Consider the following 19,095-nt stretch of genomic DNA (forward strand, 5'->3'; position numbering starts at 1 on the left):
AACTGCGGCCTATAAGAAACTCGTTCTACAACAAATGTGCTACGCACATGCTTATCCGATTGGTGTTTTCCATAAACAAGCGACTAACTCCCTGCGAGTACATATACACAAAAACATTGTGTAAATTTCGTTATTGCTGAGCTGTACAGAGAACAACACGATTAATTAGGTGCTGGAAACTTGAAGAATGGCATTTTTACTAACATAGCATAGCAGCACTCTTGGGGAATGCACTAATTTGATAAAAAGATTTTATAATACCAGGAGTGAATTTAATCACAATATTTCAAAGTACTTTCTTTAATCACTAGTGAATTTAATCACGATGTCTTCAAAGATTTTGGTGCAATAATGGGCATTTCATTTTTTATTTCACTTTAGATACGCGATTTCGAGATAACATTTCATTCGTCATAAACCTCAACAATTCCTTTACCCTCGAGCAGTCGCGTCTTCGACTACCTGCAACGGCACTACGTTCACGCCGTGTATCACAAGCGTGCGTTTTTCATGGTGCGTGTACTCAGTACACGACGCGACCGCTCCCGGGGTTATTTAAATTCATCAAAGAACATCTCAACGGCATTCTGTAATTCTCCGTCTGTATTTAATATACATGGCGCATAAGATGCGCAACACAGTGCATTATGCGCGACGTTAGGTCCGACACATTGTTGTGGAGATAAATTGATTTTCGCGACTAGTAAAGTCCAGTTGCCAACCTTATTGATAATACCTACATACCTCTCAGTACAAAACAGCACACATCCTGCACTACTGGTGGTGCATCTGAAGCAACGCCGACGCAATAATCAATACTCACTTTTTTTCTTTCTCTAAACATCAGCGCATGTTGCAGTAATTCCAAGTTCAAAGCCTTCATTCAACAGTATCATAAACACAGTTGCACGATCTGATTACCTTGCTCACATTCGGTTGGTCACTAGCACATTCACTGTAACACACTCCTCTTGCATGCCGCGCGCACGGAACAATGACTCAAGGTCATCATTTTTTTTCTGCATAAAGCAACCACGCCACAAGCGGCGTCACATCGTTGCTTTCTTTTTTTTCGCCACCTCATAACTCTGCTAGAAAATCAAAACTTCTCACACCATTAGCCTTTTTGCTTCACTTTTCACGATTTAAATTCTATATATTTTTTCTTTCCCGATCTATTTGCATTTTTCACCAAAAAATATCTTTTTTTTCTCGTATGAATTCCAATCACATGGTGTTTCTTTTCTTAACTCCAATGCAACAAAAATTTCTCAATCACTTCGCGATAAATTGACACAAAATACCTATAAGCATAATTTATCTCGATCTCAATCAAAAACGAACCAAAATCGCGAACAGTTCGCGACAGAATTCGATTTATTGTTTATCCTCGTCGCCACTTGTGGTAACCGCGTCTGGCAAGCGCGAGCGTGTATATAAGACTAACTAATCTGCTGCTGTGCCGCGCAGAGTGGGTCGGCTGATGTGTCTCCACGCAGGTGCATGTATGCGCGCGAGTGCATTGTATAAAGGTGAACGAGTAAAGACACTCGTCACCACAGTACTGATTCACAGACTAATTTGTTTTAAATTATCAGAATTTCTATTTACTTAGTTTTCTTCATCGAGGAATATACTGGAGATTTAAAATGGAGTGTAGACCATGCTAATGTTGGTGTTTCAGTCAGAAAATTTTCTTTGAAGTTCTGTATGAATTTTTATAAGTTTCATATCAATTTTTAAGCTACTTCAAAGTTTCAAAATACAAGTAGGGATTTGCAGGCTTATCTCAAAAAAAATTTTTTGTAGGTTCCTTTAAAATTTAAGATTTTTCTAATGGATATTGAAGTCTAAGCCTCACCAATACAATTTAGTTGCTGTAAATTTTGGTTTTTGTGAGAATCTGAGAAATATAATCTTATCTCAACAAAAATCTAAGATTTTAAATTACCTTATCTCAACAAAACAATCAGACAATCATAGATTGAATAAATATTCTAAAAAACACCGTCTTCAACCAGAGGCTGTACAGACTAAACATTAAACAATCACTAACATTTGGCAATAGACATATACACGAAAAACACCCAATGAAGAATTTTCGTTTGACGAAAATTTTTCACCAACTGGAGCAAGAATCGAACCCACACTCTCACAAACATTAAGCTGAATTAAAAACAATGTTGAAAACTTGTAGATACCTATTTTGTGCTACTTGTTTGTATTCTATGTAAAGCTATAGAATATTTGTATTTTATAAAGTTTTGAATTATATTTAAAACATGATTTACGAAAAAAAATAAAAAAAAACTGTTCAAAATCACTTGTTCTATTTTTTTAGATAAACTTTTTTTCTGATGTCCACGTGGACAATAGGGATCAATGAAAAATCCACGGTTGTCCACGGGGAGGGGGGAGGGGGGAGGGGGTAAAAAACCATGAATTTTCTGTCCACGTGGTATATGGACGGCCCCTGTGGGGTTAAGGCCGTCTTCTGCCACAAAAGTAAAAGCCAGGACTACTCTCTCATCGACATGGTCGCCAAACCCTACGTCTCTCCGGAACCACCAAAAAGGCAGTGCACATCGCATCCTCAAGGTTAGCTGTATAGCCTGCAGCAACGAACATCGATGACTCGCTTTGGCAAGTCCATCACGATAGCATGCTGGCGCTTAGCTAGTTTCCCGAGTGGTCCTCGCCATTCCCTTTTACCTCGGAAGGCGGGCAGGGTCAATTTCGTGCCCGCGCCCATCTGTTTTGCAAGCATAAAGAACTGATGCCTACGTGCAACCCGATCTGACCTGCTGAAGGCAGGGGTATCTCTACCCTTCAGGCCATATCAGCACCAGAATGTTGCTGAGTCCTTTCCAACAGCAGGCTCGGATCCAACCCAGTAGACCGACGCCACGACAGCAAAGCTACCAGGATTTTCTCTCCGCGGCCACTTAATCGCTGTAAGGGTCTATTTCGACCGCAGGGCACCGGTATGATCTACGAAGCAGACTCCGAACCCCTGGACCACCTGTTATATCACGTGCGAACTAGCCATTCTGCGAGTTCACGCGCCATCTCCTCTGTAACTCCAAAACGATGTTGATGATAGCCGTTGAAACGGCATTCCAGCCAAACACATCCGTATATATCCTCTGGACAAGATTGTCCGGAGTTGTGTCTTCCCCGCATGTGGCAAGCATGCGGTCACGCATTGTGCGAAAACGCGGGCACACGAACAAAACGTGTTCCGCCGTTTCCTCTAAACCATTGCACACTGGGCATTCGGGAGAATCCGCATGCCCGAAACGGTGAAGATACTGTCGGAAGCAACCATAACCTGGAAGGACCTGTGTCAGGTGGAATGTAACTTCCCCTTGGCGCCTATTAATCCAACTATCTACCCTCGGTATCAACCTATGTGTCGACCTTCCTTTGGTGGAACTGTCCCACGCACGCTGTCATTTGACCATGGAGGCCATCCTGCGTATGCCTCTTGTGCCGCGCATTTCGAAGCACTCAATGTCTTCACTGATAAGGATGCCGATAGGCACCTTACCAGTAATGACGCAGAGAGCGTCGTGTGACACGGTCGGTACGGTATGCGCTCGCAACCCTCAGGCACATCAGCCTGTAAGTACTTTCCAGCTTCCGTCGGTAGCATTTAGTACTTAGCGCAGTGCCCCACGCCGGGCCGCCATACCTAAGCATGGACGTAGCAACACTAGCCAGAAGCTTGCGCTTACTGGCGTACACCGCAGAGCTATTGGACACCATCCGGGACAGTGCCGCAACAGCCGTAGAGGCTCTTTTACAGGCATAATCGACGTGGCTACCGAAGGTAAGCTTATCGTCGATCATCACGCCCAAGTGTTTGACGGAGCGCTTTGACAGGATAGTGTACTCACGTACACTGATCTCCGCTTGCTGCTCTGACTTCCGATTGTTAACAACCGTCCCCTCAGTCTTGTGGTGAGCCAGCTTCAGTTTTCTGGACCGGATCCACGCCTCCACAACCTTGATCGAGTGGTCGGTAGTCAACATCACCTCCTCGATCGTTTCACCGTAGACTTCGAGCGTAATGTCGTCGGCAAATCCGACAATCTCCACTCCAACTGGGTACTCTAAACTCAACACCTCGTCGTACATGACATTCCATAACACCGGACCCAGGATGGAACCTTGCGGGACTCCTGAGGTTATGTGAAAGCACTTCCGACCCACCTCCGTGTCGTAAACTAGTACTCGGTTCTGAAAGTAACTTTCGAGAATCCTGCACAGGTACCCCGGTATCCCTAGACGCAAGAGCGCATCGGCAATAGCAGCTGGCGCTATTAAACGCATTTCTAACATCCAGAGTCACTACCGCACAGAAACGAATTTCCCTCCTCTTAGGCTCGAGTGCTTTCTCGGCGGTTTTTGTAACCGACAAGATAGCGTCTACGGTGGACCTCCCCTTCCGGAAGCCGTACTGGTTACTCGAAAGACCATTTTCGCCCTCGGTGAACCTCAACATTCTATTGAGGATGATCTTTTCGAGCACCTTCCCCGCCGTGTCTATCAAGCATATTGGTCTATATGCCGATGGGTCGCCGGGTGGTTTCCCCGCCTTTGGCAATAGTACCAGGCTCTGCCTCTTCCAAGCTTCTGGGAAAATTCCCTCGTCTAGGCATTTCTGCATAGCAGACCTGAACATTAGTGTGGGACACGCATGTATGGAAAAAATAAATCCTCGCTCCAGTCGACTTTTTAGATCCCATTTAGGTCCCATATGAACTGTACAAAATTTCAGCGCAATCGGTGAAACTATAATTTAGCGCAAGCGTTTCAAAGTTTTCATAGGATTTACTATGGGAAAAGTTGCACTTTCAATCAAAAAATCCCAGAGGTCGCCCTTTGCCTCCTTACTTCAAATCGTTGTTGCATGGGGTGGCGGGAGGCATCACCACCCCCAGAAACAGCAGCAGCCGAGACAGTAGCTACAGTGCTGCTAATAAATCAAAACAAAAAGCCGTTCGTTGGATCACTAATCGGTAATAAATCAATAACTTTTTCCACAAGCATCCAATCGTTTTGCGGTCTTCGAAGGAAAGTTTCACAAATGATTTTTCTACAAGAAACGTTGATCGATTTGAATTAAGGAGGCAAAGGGCGACCTCTGGGATTTTTTGATTGAAAGTGTAACTTTTCCCATAGTAAATCCTATGAAAACTTTGAACCGCTTGCGCTAAATTATAGTTTCGCCGATTGCGCTGAAATTTTGCACAGTTCATATGGGACCTAAATGGAATCAAAAAAGTCGACTGGAGCGAGAATTTGATGTTTGTCCCATACTACTGAACATCTCGGGAGCCTCTGCAATAGGTACTTTTAAGGCCAGGTTCGAAACTCCGTCCGGACCTGGGGCCTTACCTACGCTAAAGGGCTTTGCTTTCCCCGCAAGTTCCGCATCGGTGACCCTCTCCTCATCGCCAGCCCCAGTCCCCGGCTGTCCTACGAAAGGAGGTCAAGGACTAGGATCATGACGCGGAAAAAGCCCCTCGATGATCCCCTTCAACATCTCTGGAGATTGCTCTGTAGGAGCCATCACACCTCTCGTCTTGGCCATAACGATCCTGTAGGCGTCACACCACGGGTTCGCATTGGCACTCTGACAGAAACCCTCAAAGCAGGCCTTTTTGCTTACTCTTATCCCGGTCTTCAGCGCGGCTTTTGCAGGGGCGAACACCACCCGCCGTTCATTTCGCTCTTCCTCTGATCGTGCTCGCTGCATCCGCCGGCTAGCCCTTAGGCAGGCGCGGTGCAGGTCCGCAATCGCGTCGGTTCACCAGTAAGCCGGTGGCCTCCCATTTCTAGGGTGGACTCGCCTAGGCATGGTCGCCAAGTAATTTTCGCTCACGGCGGAGCGCCTCCCTAAATACCCCTTCGTCGATGTATGATGTATTCCACCTGCGAGGGCTTGGCCTTGGCCTAGCCACCTCTTCTTCTACTCGCTGCCTGCTGTTATTGAAGTCGATACTGTAGCGAACTGCCAGGTTATCGCTGTGAGTGTAGCTGTCATCTACTCTCCAGTTCGAACTTGTTAGGCCAGGACTACAGATACTATAGGTACTGTTGGTACCGACATTAGCCAAGTCGACATCTAAGAAGGCCAGCGTCTCTTGCAGACCCCGCTGGTTCGTGAAACGGCTTCCCCATTCCACGGCCCAGGCATTGAAGTCACCCACTATTACCACCGGCCTTCGCCCTGTTAGCACGGTCGTTATGCGGTCCAGCATTTGCGTGAACTGCTCGATCGGCCACCGCGGAGACGCATAACAGCTACAGAAGAAGACCCCGTTTACTTTGGCGACTACGAAGCTCTCATAGCAGGTAGTAGACATCAACTACTGGACGGGGTATTTATCCGTCGTCCATATAGCTGCCATTTTTCTGGACCCATCCGCCCATCCGGGAAGGGTATAGGAGAGTTAGCTAGTATAAACATAATTCAAAGCATACCTTTCAATCAACGACCGGCATGCATCCATCGCTATTTGGGCAGGAATCTCGTTCATGAAGCAACCCACAAAGCTAATACCGATGGCCCGTGAATTGTAACCTTGAGTATGCGCTCCGACTCGTTTCCATCCACGGCCTTCGTAGACATTTCCGTCGTTGCCTACCAGGAAGTTGTAGGCGATATCATGCCATCGCCTCGACTCTATGTGAAAGCACTGAATCATTCGCACCATGTAGACCATTCCGGCTTGGGTATCTGCCGATTCTGTGGCTGTGTGAGCTGAAAGATTTGCGTCGAATTTAAGTTTCTTGGGATGTTCAGAAGGCACTTTTCTTGCTTACTTACAAATGATTACATAAGGTACAGGGGTTTTCATGTCTTGGTATTCCAGAGCAGGTTGCGCCAACCACGACCGTCGGTCGACTATTCTCAGCACTCTAGCATTCAACTTTTTTGCTTGAAATAATATCCTTTTAAGTATGAAGTATGAAATTAACTAGATATCACAATAACATACAAACGTTAGAAACGAATATTTCATCACGATTTCGTTCTACCACTTCCGGTGCATCGGTTTCTTCCTCTGTTTCTCCATTGGTCGATTCCGAAACGGCTGGCGTCGCCGTACCGTTATTACTGGAAGGTAGCGAAACCGGTGGAGTATTTGTTATGAACTGCTGTATAGATCCGAGGTTGTTACCACCGGTGTGTATAATATGGATGGGCCCCGTCACATATGTGACATTACCGATGTGGACTTTGTTGGAATTTTCCACCTGTAATTACAAAATTTAATTGACTTGGGTACAGTTTACGTATCGCAAGCTTTCATTGGTTTTTACGTATTATGTAGTAAAAATTTGAGTTACCAAAACGGGTGACATGTTTTAACGATATTTTAAATCATATACATACCTGTACGTTACCAAATGTTTGAGTGTTATTTCCTTGGAACACAGTTTGTAAAATTTCCGTGTGGTTGATATCAGTTTGCCCTCCATTTGACACTATCTTTAATTCGTTACCTGGAAGTCAAATAATATTGCAAATTGTGGTTTAAGGCGAAACTGGATTCATTTCCTCACTTTTTGGTTATTGATTTTTTTTATAAAATAACGAAGCAATATTTTCAAAATCGATTTTCGTGCACATGTAGGATTTTTTTTCGAGGTGGAAAATGTTTTTTGTTTTTGCAGAAACCATTTTTGAATACAATTTCACAAAAAAATGGTTTCTGCAAAAATGGAAAACTTTTTCCACCCCAAAAAAATTCAGAAGATACCTTGATCCATGCTCTACATGTGCACGAAAACCGATTTTGAAAATATTGCTTCGTTATGTAATGAAAAATCAAAAACCAAAAAAATGAGGAAATGCTTCCAGTTTCGCCTTAAGTATTTACATCAGATTATTAAATAATAAAATTAAGTAAAAGAATAAGTCCCAAAATTCTAAGCTCGCAGGCGCAATTTCCCAATTTATCGCACTCTTCATATGTGCCCAACACGATAAACATCGTGACGCTTGATCATCAAGATACTTGATGACGATGATCGACGACCACAGTCGGTTCACGATGGTGTACTTCCTCAAGTGCCAGTCCGATGCCATCGAGAAAGTCGAAGATTATGTGAAAATGGTTCACACACGTCGGCAGATACCCAACAGTCCTACCAAGGAAGGAAATATAAGTCCAAACGCCTTGGAGTCCAAGGCTTGGACGATTCCACCGCTCAAAGGAGATATCTCCACAACTCACGACCGCCTACACGCTGAAACAGAACGGCATCGCAGAGGGGAAAACACGAACTTTGATAGAGAAGGGACGCAATATGCTTGTTTCTATTCATGATTCTGGAAAACTCGCTTATGATATTATGAACAATTGCCATGACATTATGACTTGGAAAACGTAAGAGAACCATGATTTTTAATTCATGATTATGGGAATAGATTTCTTTCCGTGATGATTGGGCGCCTATGTTAATTATTAATTCAATATTCCATGAAACCCGAGCTGGAGCATCTCAAGTTAATGTATGAGCTGCCCCAGATGATATGGTGAGCATTAGCATCACTGCCTACAATTTGCGGGAGGATTTTTGAAGTACAGTATGCGATGACTTGTATAAAAACATCCGACAATCCAGATAACTTAGGCCTGTGGACTCCAGTTAGCCTTGTGCATAAGCTTTAGGATAGCCAATCCGAAGACGGCAGGCTCGATTCACGTTCCGGTTGGGAACATTTCCTGACTTCCCTGGGCATAGGGTATCACTATGGTTGCCTCACAGTATGCAAAATCATGCAATGTGTAGGGATCTGTTTGGCTAGAAAGTCGTTTCATTAGCTATCGTCCATATCGTATCTGAGTTACAAAATAGGTGGAGCGTGGATTCTAGAAGTGGCTAGGTCAGTCGCAACCTAAAGGTAGTCTTAGGATTCTAAGTCAACTACGCAGATCAACTACATCAAGCTCGTCTTCTCTATCAAACAGTTAGCCGCGTGAAAGGCTTCCAGGTATGACACTGTCATAGCAGAAATTCATTCATTCATTTATTTAGTATTACATCAAATTCAATGTAAAACTGAATCAACAATATTTCTCCATAATACACGGTTCGTGGCTACCGGTCTCCATCCTAGGTCACGCCAATGCTCGCCAAGTCACGCTCCACCTGGTCCGCCCATCGTGCTCTCTGCGCTTCACGCCTTCTTGTACCAACCGGATCAGTCGCGAACACCAACTTTGCAGGGTTGTTGTTCGACTTTCTTGCAACATGCCCTGCCCACCGTATCCTTCCGGCTTTGGCCACTTTATGGATGCTGGGTTCGCCGTAAAGTGCAACGAGCTCGTTGTCATCCTTCTCTGCCATACACCGTTTTCCTGCCGAAGATCGTCCTGAGCACGCGTCGCTCTAAAACTTCGTTTGCTTGCAGGTTCTCCTCGAGCATGGTCCGTAGAGGACCACCGGTCTTATCAGCGTCTTGTACATGGTGCACTTGGTGCCTGGGTAAATCCTTTTAGACAATACAGGGAATACTCAAACTAACTGGGACAGGTAATTTTCACTTTTCAAAAAATGTTCAACTTGCTGTAACTTTTCGAAAAGGGCGTCAAATATTCTCAATTTTTTACTGTAAGTTCATCAATTGGTTGTGTATCAGTGGTCCAAATTTGGAAAAGATCGGGTTATTCTGCACGAAGCTAGAAAGATTTTAGAAAAGAGTGTAATTATTCGATAGCCAACTTTGAGCTGTTATACAGTGACCCCACAATTTATGAATCGGCAAAAATGACCACGGTTTATGGATCACTCCATTTGATCAACACGGTGATTCATAAAAAGTGTACAAAAATTAAGGTGATTCATCGGTGTGGGGTCACTGTACTCCGGTTTCAACAAACCGAATGCAATGAAATTTTGATCATTTATGACTGATATAATGAACTATTAAAAACTTTTGACTAAACATAAAATTCTTTACACGAAAGAAAATGAAAATGATTAGATTATTTTTCTAATATAACACCAATTCATCCGAAACTTCATCTTCGTTTGAAAATTCGAGATAATAATTATAGTTCATTTAAATTCAGTGTAATTGACTTGAATATATTTATGTTTCGAAGGAAAGCAACCAAATGGCCAGCATTAAATTGCAAAAGAAATGGAATGCATATGTAAAATAGATAAATTTGTTTAAAAAAATAGAATAAATGAAATCGATGTATTTTTTTTTCTTATCAACAATTTCAAATTTAGTCAAATGATTTTCAAAGCTCATTATATTAATCATAAATGTTCTAAATTTCATTGCATTCAGTTTGTTGAATCCGGAGATATAATAGCTCAAAGTTGGCTATCGGATAATTATACCCTTTTTTTTAAATCTTTCTTACTTCGTGTAGAATAGCCCGATCTTTTCCATCTTTTTTTGGACCACTGATACATAACTAATTGATAAACTTTACATTTGAGAATATTTAATGCCCATTTCGAAAAGTTACAGCAAGTTGAACATTTTTTGAAAAGTGAAAATTTTACCTGTTCCAGTTATTTTGAAGATCCCCCGTTGCTTCTTCTGATGATGCGCCTTCCGTACTTCCACTGATGATGCGCCTTCGTATTTCACGGCTTGCATTGTTGTCAGCCGTCAGTAGCAAAAGTTCGCAGTGGGTCTTTTTCTGAGCATGAGTTAAGAACCCAAACAAATCTGTATGGGTTCGATACATTATCAGGTCAGTTACTCGTCAATTAAAATTGTAACGATTTTGTTATGGTTTGGCAGAGTTATGCGAAAAAATGTGTTTCTATGTGTTTTGATAGAATTTTGGAATAAGAATTTGTAGTAACACGAAGAAAAAAATCTCATAACCTATTGATGTCAGAGAATCGATAATCCATAGCAGTTCGAGAGGTGCACTCGAATAAACAATAAACTACTAGTGCTTCTTGCAGAAAAGGACATTGATAAAACCTCGACAGTGGGGCAAAAGTTCGCAGTAGCTGTGGGGCAAAAGTTCGCACTAGATTTCTGAATCTAGTACATCAATATAATTACAGAATCTTTTATGCAAATATGATTTCGAATAGAAACTACTATTTATGTATAACATGTGTAGTATGCACCCTGAAATCGTTCCGGCGGAGGGTTTGATCTTCGTTTTGTAAGAAGATCGATTGTAATGCAAACATTATGTTCACCCATATAAATCAAGAAACGAAAAATACCTAAAAAACATTTTAAAACATTTTCTTTGTCGTGTCTTTTCGTATGTCTTATAAAGGTCTTATATTCATCTACTTTAACGGGGTCTTTCATACCTTAGTTTGTAAAATCACAGTTATAATTCATCACCATACCGACGGGGATAAGATTCGATTACGGTCCCGTTCAATAGTTTTTCTGCATTATTTAATTTTTTTTTTCATGTATTTTGTGCAACACGTATCTTTATGATTACCCTACAATTTATTTTGACAACTTCAGTACCGTAAACCGGGGTCAAATTGATCAGCGGGGTGAAATTGATCATTCGGGTACTACATTGTAATTGCATACTAGGAACTCTTATTTTTTTATTCTTTAATCACTAAACCTAATTTTCAGCTCTATTGTCCACTAAGGCACTGCGTGAGCGATTCCAATTGGAAGCTGTACATACCCTTTGTACAGCGCCTAAATGTATTCTATTTCTAATTGTACTACAACGAAACTGGTGGCCGTTGCGCTACTTTCACTTTCTACCCTATCATGGTAGAATGATGAGCTCGAGGAATGATGTGGTGCTGTTGGTTGTTCCTGTTTCCAGTCCGATTGGGGTCCATTATGGGCTGCCGTTCGCCGATGTCCAGGTATCCGGGTTCATTTGAGCCATGGGCTCAGAAGAGGGTCGGTGTCAGCTGCTCTCAGGAGGAAAGAGCAACTGACGAAAGTGCCGGGGCTGGGATCGAACCCATGACCATCTGCTTATGAAGCAAACGTGTAGCCACTACGCCACGGGCCCCGGCGACTAGGAACTCTTAAGCGTCGTAATGATCTTGAACTTTTTACGTCATCTGGTGCGTAGATGTCTAGAGATGAGTGTAGACTTTTATTTTTCAGAAAAAAAAGTTAATTTTGCCTTATTTATTATAGGAATTTGCTATGTATTTCTGATTAGGCTGAAATCATTGCTACTAAACAATCAATTGCTAATACGAGTTCCCGTAAATTCTCTGTTTTAACATTTTTGTGGAGCCTTTGTGGGGAAGTAATGTAGCTATTCTGAACATGAAATAGTTTAAAAAAAGTTAATTTTATGATGAAATAATCATTTATTGTGATATAAATCACTTATTTCAAATGAAATTGCCTACCTTTAGGCGTTTAAGGGGGAAATTTCAAAATTTAATTTTGCATTTTAAGTATTAAATTTACTAGTTTTAAGATTTTAAATGCTTTATTCGGTTATAAAAGACCAAAATTAAGCGGAGCAGAAAGTTTTACTTTTCAACCGATGCTTAATTGTATGCTGATCAATTTCGCCCCAAAGTGGCATTACCAATTTTTGATTTTTGGAGTTATTTAACTCAAAGTTTAAATTTGTTGAACAAAATTTAAACACATGGTTCCATGGAAATCTACTAGGTACTTGTTTTACAGAAATTCTTTTGGCAATATTTGAATTACCACTGATGTTATGCGCAAAACTTGTTTTAAAGTGATCAATTTGACCCCGGATTACGGTAACGCTGGAAAGGACAGCTCCTTAGTTAATATTTGTGAAAGTCTTCATAAAATACATTGTCTACAAAAGCTGAACACCAAATCGTATTCCAGTTGGACCGTAATGCTAAGGACAGAAAGAAACTGATTTCATGGCTAGAGTGGAAGGACGAACATGAATTAACATGAAATAAATGAACATCACACCAATAAACTACCCTGTACAAGGAGCGAACTTTTGCCCCCACTATTATTATTATTATTACTATTATTATTATGTTATTACAATCCATCTGACTTACGTCTTAATGAATGTGTACTAATCTAACTAGCGACTGCCGGACGTGCTGAAGCAATAATTCTGCTCCGAAACTCTGCTGAAGAAACTCCAAATTCGAAAAAGTTAGCCACGTCGTTGAAGGCTCTCACCATGGCGGAAATCGGTTCATAAAAGCCAAATTGTGAACGGTGAAACGGCGTCGCAAGCATCCGGTCAAGTGTCCAACGTTGAATACGTGTAGGAGCGATTAACGGCAACTGTGCCAGAAGGTTTGGACAATCTATATCGCAGTTCAGGATTTTTGCAACAGTCACTGCTTGTTGGATAGTCCGACGACGCTCCAGAGTGTCGATGCCTACCAAGCCGCAGCGCTCAATGTAGGGCGGGAGATTAGCGCGGTCCCGCCAAGGTTGTAATCGTAGGGCGACACGTACAAAACGTTTCTGAATCCGTTCGAACCTATCGATCCAGTTTGCTTGGTGTGGACTCCAGACAACTGAGGACGTTTCTATGATTGAACGAACCAGCGAGCAGTACAGCGATTTGAGGCAGTGGATATCGATGAAATCTTTGGTCGTCCTCATAATGAAGCCTAGATGTCGATTGGCGCGATCGATGATCTCTGCGCGGTGGTCGTTGAATGTTAGTTTGGTGTCAAGCAGTATACCCAAGTCTTTCACTTGATTGACGCGCTGAATACTAGTGTCGCCGATTTTATAATCCATGTGGACAGGAGCCGCGGAGCGATGGAATGTTATTACTTGACATTTGCTAATGCTAAGTGTCATGCGGTTTTCCTCACACCATTTAGCAAATATGTCTAGCAAACTCTGCAGTCTGACGCAATCCGCCGGGCTTTCGACGACAACGTAGATCTTAAGGTCATCGGCTATGGGGCAAAAGTTCGCATTGGACTACTTGTATTAAAAATTGTATTACTAAAACTACAAAAGGAACACGAACAAATTTAGTACTACGTTTTGAAGGCAACATGATAGGGACCCGTTTAACGAAGAAAAATGATATTATTATCTTTTTCTTTAAAAGTTATTTTGTGAAGTCTGTTAGGTGCGAACTTTTGCCCCGCATTGCTCTATGGATCGGAGGTAGACGAATTCCTCCACTACCTCGAAGGTATATCCGCGTTTCAGGCGGGTGTACAGTACTGCCACCGTTTCAAATGTTCTGGCGATAATGTCCATGTCATCCGCAAAGCACACAAATTGACCGGATTTTGTAAAAATCGTTCCTCGGCTGTTGAGCCCGGCTCGTCGCATTACACCTTTCAGAGCGATGTTGAAGAGTAGGCATGAGAGTCCGTAACCTTGTCGCAGTCCCCGACGAGATTCGAATGAACTGGATAGTTCACCCCTAATCCTTAAGCAGTTTTGCACATTGTCCATTGTTGCTCTAATCAGTCTAGTCAGTACGATGAAGATGATTGCGGATGACATGGATATTATTGCTAGAACATTTGGAACGGTGACAGAACTGTACACCCGCCTGAAACAAAGCAGCAAAGGTCGGACTGGTGGTGAATGCGGCTAAGACAAACTTCATGATGGTAGGTGGGACTGAGCGAGGCAGGACAAGCCTTGGCAGCAATGTTTCCATAGGCGGGGATACTTTCGAGGTGGTAGAAGAATTCGTCTACCTTGGTTCCTTGCTAACGGCTGACAATAACGTGCGCCGTGAAATACGAAGGCGCATCATCAGTGGAAGTCGTGCCTTATACGGGCTCCAGAAGAAACTACGGTCAAAAAAGATTCACCCCCGCACCAAATGTACCATGTACAAGACGCTAATAAGACCGGTGGCTCTCTACGGACACGAGACATGGACGATGTTCGAGGAGGACCTGCAAGGACTCGGAATTTTCGAGCAACGCGTGCTAAGAACGATCTTCGGCGGCGTGCAGGAGAACGGTGTGTGGTGGCGAAGGATGAACCACGAGCTCGCTGCACTCTGCGGTGAACCCAACATCCTGAAAGTGGCTAAAGCCGGACGGATACGGTGGCGGTGGGCAGAGCATGTTGCAAGAATGCCGAACAACAACCCTGCAAAATTGGTGTTTGCTAACCATCCTGTTGGTACAAGAAAGCATGGAGCGCAGAGAGTACGATGGGCGGACCAGGTAGAGCGTGATCTGGCGAGCGTTGGGCCTGATCGACTTTGGAGAGCTGCAGCTACAAATTGAGTATTATAGCGGCAAATTGTTGATTCAGTGTTGAAGTTGATGTTGAACTAAATAAATGAATGAATGAATCAGCTGCTGAGAGAACCAACCATCGTCGACACCGCGAAAATCGGAAGGCTACGGTGTCATCACGACATCCTGATGCCGGATAGAGCAACCCGACTAAACTGCCTCGATTCGCACAACCGTCCCATGTGAATAGGAAACCCAGCAAACATGGGACTAAAAACATGGAGGGCAGTAAAATGGTTCTCGAGAGTCATCTGACCAGTACAAGAAGACGTGGTAGGCAGTGAGCTAGGTGGGTTGATCAAGTGGAGAACGATCTGCGGACCTTTCGCAGAGTGTGGAACTTGAGACACACAGCCATGGACCGAGTAGACTGGAGACAACTCCTACGTACAGCAGAGGACACTCATGCTTTAGTCTGACCGCTAAAGTAAGTAAGATTGTATCAGCATTGGCTCACATCACTCTAGTTTGAAACTGTATACATTTGTAAAAAAAAGCTTGCGTTGCTTAGTACTTGATGGTCAACAATTCGCCCCGTGAAATCTACGCCAATTTTTGCTCCACTGAACCTATTACCCTGGACGTTGATTACTGTTAGGTCTTCTTCATCCGCAAACGGTTACCGTGTGTGCAGCATGCCACAGGTTCGCCGGCATTGTCCTGGTTCTCTACTTAATTGCATCTTCGTATGTAGTTCTTCCGGCATCCGTGCGACGTGCCCAGCCCAACGCAGCCTGTCGTGTTTTATTAGCTTGAAAACATCTATGTATGCCTTTATACACTTGTTGATATAACTTGTGATTCATGAAAATCTGCCAGATGTGGCCAGATGAATTTTCTTCTTTACCACCGAGTAGTACTCGCGGAAATTTACGTTCAAATACGCCAAATTCTTACCCATCGACTTCCTTAACCTTCAAGTGTCGTGGTCATATGGTCGTATAGAGGCACCCGGAAGAATCAGTGTCTTATAGAAAAAGATCGCAAAATTTGTCATCATCTGCAAACTAGGAAACTTGCATCAGTAGGTCGATACCAAAAGCACATTCTCTTCCGTTTGGGAAATTTGTGCTGGAAGCTTGCATACACATTTTACCATATACAAATCAATGCACGGCACACACATCTGGAATTCGATTCGATTGAAATTTCGTTATTATCAAACAGATGTTTGCTCTTCAGTTCATCGCTTGGCAAATATTTGAACCTCGGTACTTATAACCTACGATAACCAGAGTTATCGTATGCAAAACCAACTTACATTTATTTGTGAAGCAAACCCCTTATGATTTAAATGCAGCATTAACTACTTGCCTTTATTAACGCTTCCAATGTTGATATTGCCGATATCGCCTGTGATGGAGTTAACGTCACTGTCGGCTACGGTCGAGTTGAACTCCGTACTGCGTCCACTGAGAGAGGATACGTCATCGCTTATCGCCGAAAATTCGCTGCTCTCCACCCATTGCTTGCACTTTTCTTTTGCATGAAAAATAAGTTATTCGTACGTTATTAATACGTTAGTAATTCGTAAGTTATCAAGTTTTTTTTCTACATTATGGAGTTTACCTTCTGCAAAATTCGACGAATCATTTCGCCCAGCGTCATTATCTTTGGGATTCATCTCCGTAGCCTTTTTGAAGTTGCTCACATTAATCCACTTTTGCTGAACGGCGAACAGTGACTGAGCACCTATCAGCAGACCGCATGCTCGTTATCTTATCATCGATTTCCGATACCGATGTGATATTTGTGTACACCTAATACCGATCGGCACAATTTTTCAAGTTCAAGAGTTCTGGTCAGATCTTTTCCAGCTGAGTGTGGAACTCACGAGGGGGAGTTATCTTTGCTGCCGGTTGTGTGTATATTAATAAACACTTTCCTTTTTGGGACATTAACATTGGAATATGTTAATTGAGTCATGCCCACAGTGAACACAACTTCGGATAATAGTTACTCTATATTTAAACAATCATTGCACAATTATTCTATGTTAGTTTATACTAATAAGTGAGATAGATGCAATTAAAATATGACTCTAACGACTGCGGCGGAACACTAAATTGGAACGCATATAGTGTTCAACGTATCTTCTTATCTCGTTAATAGGACAAATGCAGCTTATGACAAATATTGTCTACTTTCAGGAGTTTATTGAAGCTTTGCGTCGCGTCGTTAGGTAATCAGCGATTACTAAAGAAATGATTTGAAAATTATAGTCGGAAATTGAAAAGCAGGGTAATCAAGCTTTTTAATGTCCGAGTCTAATTTGGACTCCAACCTACTTCCGGTTTATTGTGCAGTCAATGATTCCCAAATGAGCTATAACTACACAGAAAAAAATATTCATGAAAAATTCAGCGAGAAATAATGCACATAAAGGGAATACTAGAGTTAGTGCATATTTACATGAGATATCATGTAAAATTACGTTACAATCGTGTAAATTTCCGCTAATATTCACGTAACCGGTTGGAGTCCATGATGGTTTACGCGATGGTTGACGGAAATTTACACGATGGTAATGTAATTTTACATTAAATCTCATGTAAAAATGCACTAACTCTAGCATTCCCTTTATGTGCATGATTTCTAGCTGAACTTTAATTACATTTTTTTCTGTGTAATGCTCAATGCATGTTCCTGGGTGTCGCTATCCGAAAATAGAGTTCCGAAAACACTCGTTGCACAAATATTGTTATCTATTTCCATCATCTGCCTGCTGAACTCATCCTGAAAAATAAAGCGTGTTGCACGAGCTCTAACTCTCTAAAATCACAGAGTTACAAAAACTTGAAATTCATGATTGCACCAGACATTTATTATCCAAATCAACTGATTCCGGATAACTTCCACCAGGAGAACTTCAATTACATTTCCAGCTCTCCAGCCCGTAACTCTGATACAGGCTTTCCTATGGATCCGGATTTAGTATCTTGTATTTCCAACATCGGCAAGTTTGCTGTTGCTCTTGGATTCCTGACGTTCACACGTTTGCCTCTCTGATCTAGCCATCTTTCTCTGCAAATACTTCTTCCACTCCACCTCTGATCCAATTATTCCAGTTCTTTCCATCTATTACGAACACGGGGCTTCCTAACTAAGAAGCCTTCGAATCGTCAATCCGCTTAGGGAAAACAGGTATAATATGCCATCAAACTAACGCACACCCATAGGAGTCGTCTTCATTCTACTCGGTTCATGGCTGTTCGTCTCCAGTTCTGCACTCTGCGAAGGGTTCGCAAATCGTCCACCCACTTTATCAACCCACCTAGCTCGCTGCGCTCCACGTCTTCTTGTACCGGTCGGATGACTCTCGAGAACCATTTTAGTCGGGTTGCTATCCGACATCCTGATGACGTGACCCACCGTAGCCTCCCGATTTTCGCGGTATGGACGATGGTTGGTTCTCTCAGCAGCTGATGCAGCTCGTGGTTCATCCGCCTTCTCCAAGTCCCGTCTTCCATCTGCACTCCGCCATAGATGGTACGCAACACCTTCCGTTCGAAAACTCCAAGGGCGCGTTGGTCCTCTGCCCGTAGGGTCCATGTTTCGTGCCCATAGAGGATGACCGGTCTAATCAGCGTTTTGTAGATAGTTAACTTCGTGTTACGGCGAACTTTATTCGATCGTAGAGTTCTGCGGAGTCCAAAGTAAGCTCGATTTCCTGCAACAATGCGTCTCTGAATTTCTCTGCTGATGTCGCCAGTGAGCCCAAGTACACGAATTCTTCAACCACCTCGATTTCATCACCGTCGATAGAAATTCGTGGTGACGAGCTCGGTAATTTCTCCCTAGAGCTCTTCGCCATAATGTACTTTGTCCTCGACACATTTATGACTAATCCGATTCGCCTGGCTTCACTCTTTAGTCGGATGTACGTTTCCGCCATCCTCT

At 42.8% G+C, this 19,095-nt stretch overlaps 1 protein-coding gene across 2 annotated transcripts in view; it reads right to left on the reverse strand.

The window, feature by feature from the left end:
- Window positions 1–17,251, reverse strand: part of LOC109415577 (peptidoglycan-recognition protein LE) — a 22,676-nt gene extending 5,425 nt beyond the window's left edge. The window contains exons 1-6 of one of the 2 annotated variants that reach the window (XM_019689463.3): window positions 16,765–17,251; window positions 16,510–16,669; window positions 7,409–7,518; window positions 7,011–7,269; window positions 6,839–6,949; window positions 6,493–6,772 (exon numbers count right to left, since the gene is read on the reverse strand). In XM_019689463.3, coding sequence (XP_019545008.3) covers window positions 6,493–6,772; window positions 6,839–6,949; window positions 7,011–7,269; window positions 7,409–7,518; window positions 16,510–16,669; window positions 16,765–16,803 — 959 coding nt within the window. In that variant the 5' untranslated portion in view covers window positions 16,804–17,251. Of the gene's footprint in view, window positions 1–6,492; window positions 6,773–6,838; window positions 6,950–7,010; window positions 7,270–7,408; window positions 7,519–16,509; window positions 16,675–16,764 lie in introns of both variants that reach the window. The other variant, XM_019689462.3, reaches the window with a different exon arrangement.
- Between the last annotated feature and the right edge of the window lie 1,844 nt (window positions 17,252–19,095).

Source organism: Aedes albopictus, chromosome 1 (assembly GCF_035046485.1).
Source record: "Aedes albopictus strain Foshan chromosome 1, AalbF5, whole genome shotgun sequence".
Lineage (NCBI taxonomy): Eukaryota > Metazoa > Arthropoda > Insecta > Diptera > Culicidae > Aedes > Aedes albopictus.